The 7,500-nt window shown below is 40.6% G+C and overlaps 1 protein-coding gene across 2 annotated transcripts in view; it reads left to right on the top strand.

The window, feature by feature from the left end:
* The window catches only part of LOC101847707 (dnaJ homolog subfamily C member 13), a 336,952-nt gene that overhangs the window by 226,227 nt on the left and 103,225 nt on the right, over positions 1–7,500 (top strand). For both annotated transcript variants that reach the window (XM_005092779.3, XM_005092778.3), the window contains one exon: positions 6,590–6,703. In XM_005092779.3, the coding sequence (XP_005092836.1) occupies positions 6,590–6,703 (114 nt within the window). The remainder of the gene's footprint in view (positions 1–6,589; positions 6,704–7,500) is intronic.

The raw sequence follows: 7,500 nt of genomic DNA, 5'->3' as shown, positions 1-7,500 counted from the left end.
GCATGCCATAGGCATGGTCACAGTTATTACTCGGTTGTTGTTTGACTTGTTTGCTGTATTTTTAGATATTGTTCTCTTTTGTAGATGCATGTGGAGTGTTTTGTTTGGGGATGTAGTTGGATTTGGATGATTTGTTCGCTTAAATTATAGTAATTTGATTCTGCCTCTCAATGTACTCCTACAACTTAAGTTTATCAAATGTTTTTACCTCTAGAACTGTACAAAAGCGCTCAGACTACTCAGAGTTCAGAGCCTGTGTACTTTAATTGGGGTTGAGCGCTAGATCTATTTATAAATTTATGTCATTTATTTTTTATTATTACTGCATTTTCCATTTATAATAATTATTCAGTGTGTGTAATTCCCACAAGCCTTGTTAATAATACCTTTCGATAGTTACAAGTGTTTATCGTTTTTTCTTCTGCTTGTGAATTAGCAAGAATGTTATGGCTTTGAACAAGAAGCAAGATTGTGTTTATTTTATACTATGGGGTCTGGCTTCTGTGATATTATGGCGTTTGAGTTATTTCAGCGACGTCATTATAGGCTATGGGCTACTGGGAGTGAACCCCCCCCCCCCCCCCCCCCCTGGGGATTTTTCGCCACCATGATTTTCTGAAAGGGTATGACCTAGGGCCTTCCCAAAAAAAAAGTTTGCAACAAAATGTTGGCAATCTACAGAGTTACGGCCCTTGATTGTCCAGAAATTAAGAAAATACTTGATTTTTATTTTGGGGTTCTCTGTGAAGCCAAAAATGTGTACTTTCATATGATGTAAAACTCAAATATTATAAGATGATGTAAGTGTTGTAAAAAAAACATTTTTGCTAATTAATTACAAGGTGCAAAGAGGAAAAAAGAAAATTCAAAGGCTGATTTCTCAAAATCTATAGAAATGATTAATTCCATTGCTTCAAATCTTCTATAACTTGATACAGTAGTTTTCTGATAGGTACACACTTTGACTCAAAGTTTGAGGCACAAAATGAGAAGGATTGTGTGCAAAATAACTATGAGTTAAGGAGTTATGACCCTTGCTATTGCTATATTGAAAAAATACAAAACTGCCGCGCGTCATTTTAAAAACGTCAAAAAGGCGGCATGAGTAATTTTGTCTCAGATATAGTCTAGATCAATCATTTGGGCATGATAAAGGTGTCTTAAAAAACATTTTGTTTGTTAAAGCTAATTTAAAAGAAGACAGAGGTGAAAAATTTGAAGTCTGGTTTTTCTAGCAATGTACAATTTTCTTTATACGAGTATGCTTCAGAGAATGAATGGAATGTTCAAAAGATAGAACTGAAATCAGTTCCCTTGACATCAAAGAAAGAGAGGTCAAAATCTCAAAAGAAAGAACAGCTTGAAGAAAGGACATGTGCAGTGAATAACTGTAACTTCAAAGGCCATGATGAAATAAAACCCCTCACTGAGAGACGCTGGGACACCATTCAAAAATCAAAAACACAACGGTGCCTTGCAGAAACTGACGGTGATAGACTGTCCTCAATTTTTGAAAGAATACCGACTGAGTTTGACTGCTCAACATGGGTTTCATGATTACTGCTACAATACATTCATCAATTTGAGGAGTCTAAGAAAAAGGCATTCATCAGGGGAGTCTGACAAATCAGCACAAGAAGGGTCTTGCTCCACTAGGAAAAAGGTAAAGCAATCGTTTTCAACACGCCTCTTGCCCATTTAATGCCTTTTCTGTGAAAAGACTACTGAATGGACACATGACAGCATGGGAACCAAGAAAGTTCATAAACTTGTCAAATATGTTAACAGAACATCTGAAGCCTCTGTAAAAGAAGCTGTAAACAGGAAAACTGAATCAAAACTTCGGGGCCAAATTGAAAATGCTGTTCTTATTGCCCAAGAGGCATTGCATCATGAACCATGTAGAAAAGCTTACACACGTAAGGAGTATCGACGTTCACAAGCTTCTACATCTAAATACTCTTTCTGGAGAAGAAAAGGCAGAAGCTGAAGAAAGAAAGAAAGCTCCAGCTGCAGAGGAAGAAGCCCACTCCAAGGCTTTTCAGCACGTCCGTCAGTTTGTGGAAGAAAATGTCACTGCACTGGTCCTTGTTGTTAGGATTTGTCTTTTGAAAGAGATGTATTGCACTTTCATGGAAACAAATTATCCAGAGTTTTACAAGTACTACAAGACATATAAGTTGAGGAGAAACTTGTGTCAACTTCTGGCAGAGATATTCTGGGACAAGTGATCTCGTCTACTCTGATGAAATTTCAACTGGGCAGGCTGTCGGAGTAGCCTTTGAAAATGTAACCTCTGAAGAGAGACTTGTTATAGAAGTGGCAAAGGTGATACGACGACCTGTTCTTGATGGATGCAATGAAAGTGAAAAGTTACCTTGGCTTTCAGCAGACACAGATCTGCGCACAGAAACTTAGCAGATTCCACAAGTATGTACAATATTTCTTTCCTTTCTTTACTCTAAGAATGGAAAACCACAGTCAATAAGATGCCACAGGAGAGTTGTTTCTACTACAGGTCAGGACATATGCTACAATGTGACGAAAGGGGAAAGGAAAAAGCCTTAACATATCATGATTGGTATATGTGTCCGTCATCCAACAGGAAACACTGAGCTGATCAATATCTTAAACCGGCATGGACATTCTGTATCCCACTCATTTCTCTTAGAAGTGGAAACTGCCATGTGTGACAGTATACAGCTTTCTTCAGGTAGTTTGGCCCCATCCATCATGCCTGACAACAACCTCATCACTCACTTCTGTTGGGACAATTTTGACTTGAATGAGGAAACATTATCAGGAACTGGATCCACACATTCAACTCATGGACTAGTCATACGAGAAATCAAAGAGCAGCCATACATTCCCCAGCCGACACCAGAGGTTGACAGAACAAAGAAAGGGTCAATCCATATTCCAAAAAAACAGCTTGACCCGTGTTTTATCAATTCTAAGGTGGAACACACCTTGATAACAAACAGAGTATCAAAGATTTCAAAGTGCTCCATATGAATAATGAAAACAAAAGGCAACTGACACAGTTCTTACTTTATGTATGGCAACAAGATTGTTATGCAATGATGTTGCTGAACAGAAAAATATACGAGGGCTGTCCCACGGAAAACCGGAATTTTGCTGTAATTTGAAAACTATTCAATATTTTCACATTCTGTAAACGCACACTTGTAAAACAATCATATTGGAATTTCCCGATTGAACACCATGAGCATCGCACAAACCAAACGAACACAGCAGTTCTCCAAAGATGGCTACCCACTTGGAAAATTGGTCAAGGATAGAAGTGAGATCTGTCATTCGGTTTCTGACCGCAAAAGGTCTCAAACCTATAGAAATACACGCTGAAATAAAGTCAGTTTACGGGGAGAAAGTAATGGCAAAGTCACAGGTATATGAGTGGAGTAGTAAGTTCAAAGCCGGGCATACGGATATCAATGACAAAGTCCACCCAGGACCTTGTTCTTCTGCCAAGACTGAGGACAACAAGAGTTGCGTTAACGAACTCATTCAAACAGACAGGCGCCTAAAAATTCGCGAAATTTCCGAGTCGCTAAACATTTCAAAGTCAACTGTCCATAGGATAGTGTTTGATGAGCTGCACTATCGAAAGGTCTCTGCTCGATGGGTCCCAAAAGAGCTGACAGCTGACCACAAGACGCGTCGTGTTGAAGTGTCTCAGACTTTGTTGAATCGTTGTCGCCAAGCTGTCACGGGAGTCATGAACGCATCTGGAGACCTCCAACAATACGATGAAGCATTTCTGAGAAGCATTATTACAGGTGATGAGACTTGGATACACCACATGACCCCTGAGACGAAGAGGGATTCAATGGTTTGGAAGCACACGTCTTCACCTCCCCCGAAAAAGTTTAGAGTTCAGCCATCGGTGAAGAAATTCATGGCCACGGTTTTCTGGGATGCTAAGGGTGTTCTGCTTCTTGACATTCTGGAACCAGGACAAACTATCAATGCTAACAGATACTGCCAGACTCTTGATAAGTTAAGAGAGGTTGTGCGCCGAAAAAGACCAGGCCGGTTGTCCAGCGGGATCATTTTGCAGCATGACAACGCAACGCCATACACCGCAAACGCTACGAAAGACTGGATCCAAAGGTTCGGCTGGGAAGTTATGCCACACCCACCTCACAGTCCTGACTTGGCCCCGTCAGATTATCACCTTTTTGGACCAATGAAACGCCATATTTCTGGACAGCGATTCACCGACGACGAAGACCTCGTGGAAGCCGTGAAAGATTGGTTGAAATCCCTTGACGAAAAATTCTTCAGGGACGGTATCTTCTCCCTGATCCAGCGATGGAAAAAATGCGTCCAGCGGGATGGTGATTACATTGAGAAATAAAGCACACGTTGAGGTATGATGTGTTATATTTTTATTATAATAGGACAAAGATTGTTGCTTTTATGGACCTTTTCCGGTTTTCCGTGCGACAGCCCTCGTACTTTGCGAGTGACCAACAGTGCTTTGTCCTCAGTAGCAGTGATGGAAAGACTACAGATTCAAGACCTGTTCCAGAGTTACCCTCCAGCCATGAGGAAGCAGACACACTGCTGATCGTACATGCCATCTTCTCTGATCAGAACATTGCTACTCCAAACACAGACATCATTATTCGGTCCCCAGACACTGATGTCTTTCTACTGATGATTGCATTTGTTCAACATTTCACACACAGTTTGAATTTTGACACGGGTTTGGAAAAAGAAGAAGATGTCTACACATTCAGACTCTCTGTTCCAAAATGGAAACACATTTACAGGATTCTATTCTTGAACTCCATGCATTCTTTGGATGTAAGGAGTCTAGCGATTTTGTCCAGAGAGGAAAGGTGAAGCCGCTCACCATTCTCCACAGGCACCCAGAGTTTGCTGTTTCATTCAAGGAGCTAGGAACATCTGAAACTGTTTCTTCAGAACTGTTTTCCAATCTGGAAAAGTTTGTTAGTCACCTGTACGGAAAACCTGCTTACTCTAGCGCTAACAAGTTTCATCATGACCTTGTAAGGCTAAAGTACATGGCAAAAGGTCAAAGCTTACTGTCATGCTTTGATGGATTTGACACCATGCGAGAGACGCCCTGAAGCTGACATCCTATGTGTAAACTATTAATAGTATTAAACTTTAATATGGAAGCAAGCACATCTGGCTCAACCATTAATACAAATGTACCTGATCCGCAAGATCTTGGTTGGAAGAGAGATAATGGTGGAGTGCTCTCAGTGGAGTGGTGCAAAGACTTGGTCCCTCAACAATTGGTTGATATTTTGTCAGGATCAGATACAGAACAAGAGGAAGACAAAGATGAAAACCATCTCCTCTATCATATGTGATGAAGAAGATGAGATTTCAGATTCTGGAAGTGACAGCAGTGAAGATGAACTGATGACATAGAAAGCATCTAAATAAGACTTTACATGCAACATCAACTGATTTACAGTATAACATTTGGATAACTAGCACCCAAGCAACTCACTTCTGTTACATATTATGCTCTATGCAAGTCTAGATGCTATAATCTCTTTCTCAATTATATAAATTTCTTTGTACGAGACAACTCAATATAATACATCATGTACACAAATAGCAAATATCCATCTGCATTGCTAAGGCCTGTCTGTAACTCTGCATTGTACTGATTTTCTGTTGAACTAAATGTTTGGCATGTGTAGCTTTTCCTTTGTTGTGTAATACCCAGCAGGGAGTATGTTACGCTAACTTTGTGCGGCTGTTTTCAATTTTTAGAGAAAACGGACTTAAAACATTATTTTTTTCTCTATAAGCTATGTAAATAACTACCACAAAATGTTCAATATAACTGTTTTTCTTTAACCCACAACGCCAACTTTAATCTCAATTAAAAGAAAATCAAAATACCAACAAAAAAAGTGAATAAAAAAAAAAAAGTCAATTTGCTCAATTTTCGACAATTCAGGGGCAATAACTCCGCAGATTGCCAACATTTTGGTGCAAACTTTTTTTGTGCATAGTCCTGAGTGTGCTCTTTCAGAAAATCATAGTGAGCAAAAATCCCCAGGGGGGGGGGGGGAGGGGGGGAGGGGGGGTTCCAGTAGCCCATAGTCTATTAGTTTTTAACTTCGCTTTGTTATGTGCCGGCCTGGTCTCTGCTCCTCTCTTCCCTTCTTTCTGTACTCCCCTCTCTGTTTCTTTCTTTCAGTTTCCCTTATCCCTGTCCTTTTTTATACCCACTTGTGAGTGTTTGGCAGGTACTCTGTTAGGCTTTGCTCCATCTTTCATATCAAAAACACCTATGTCCTTTTCTCTACTCCTTCTTTTCTTTGTATGTAACTCGCTAGTAGTAATAATCCCCGTCCCTTATGTAACATATTGTGTTGCAAATACTATAAAACTCTTACTAAAACTATACAATACTTTTAGAAATGTATGTGTGTGTGTGCTCACGCGGGGGTGCGGGTGTGTGTAGGGGGAGGGGGGTGTCTCTTTTTCTTCCGTCTATCTCCCAAGAAGTCTTGGACGCGTGTCCCGCTCAAAACATGCGCAGTAACCCTTTCCTTGTATCTACTCCCACCAGCTGTTAAAGGTCCTGAACAGCAACTCGGAGAACCCGTACCTGATTTGGGACAACGCCACTCGCGCTCAGCTGTGTGAGTACCTGGCGGACCAACAGCAGAGGATGATCAAGACGGTGAGTCAGCCTATCTGGACTCTTGTTTTTGTTACCGTAGTGTTTGTGGTACTACGGGTCGTGTTTGTGTGTGGGAAGGGGGGGGGGGGTGGACGCAATTGAATCTGCCATGTCATGTCTGTTAACCCGAGAAAAAGGGATGTTCGCCAAATCACCGTCTCTTAAACCTATGAGGCAGTCCGGTCTCCCTTTATCCTCTCGAAATAATTGCCATCTCCTGTTTTCTGTGGTCGGCCGGTGTGCTTTGGCTCATCTTCTTCCTGCTGTTGCTGGTAGTTTGCAAAAGTAATGGTTGTACTGTTATTATTTTTGGTGGTTGTGGTGGTGCTGTTGTTGGTGATGGAAATAGGTGTCCTGTAAGTGGCGTTGATATATGGTACTGCTACTCTTGTTATTCTTGTTCTTGTTTATTATTTGTTTTTGTTTACAGGCTTGCCCATGTTTTTCTAGGCAGTCAATTGTGATAGCTGGTTGTGTTAATGGTCTTTTTGTTAGTGCTAGGATATGTAGGTGGACGGTGTTCTTATCAAACACGAGGTTTGCCATGTGGTTTTTCCTGTCGCACAAAGTGCGTCGTGGATTTAAATTCCAAACTTACTGCATAATAATATGGGTAATATATTATGTTCACTGTTAATGACCTATAACGTGCATCCGTTTATTTACTACTAAATTTGCTATTAGTGCTCGTGGGACATTAAAGTGATTGAATTGTATGGAAAGTTTTAGATGCCGCTATAGTTTGGATTTATTGAATTAAGCTTTCTGACTGACTGCCTCTCTCTCTCTCTCTCTCT

This window comes from Aplysia californica, unplaced genomic scaffold, assembly GCF_000002075.1.
Source record: "Aplysia californica isolate F4 #8 unplaced genomic scaffold, AplCal3.0 scaffold00052, whole genome shotgun sequence".
Taxonomy (NCBI): Eukaryota; Metazoa; Mollusca; class Gastropoda; order Aplysiida; family Aplysiidae; genus Aplysia; species Aplysia californica.
The sequence above is the reverse complement of the archived record's forward strand: the minus strand, read 5'-3'. Positions and strand labels throughout refer to the sequence as shown.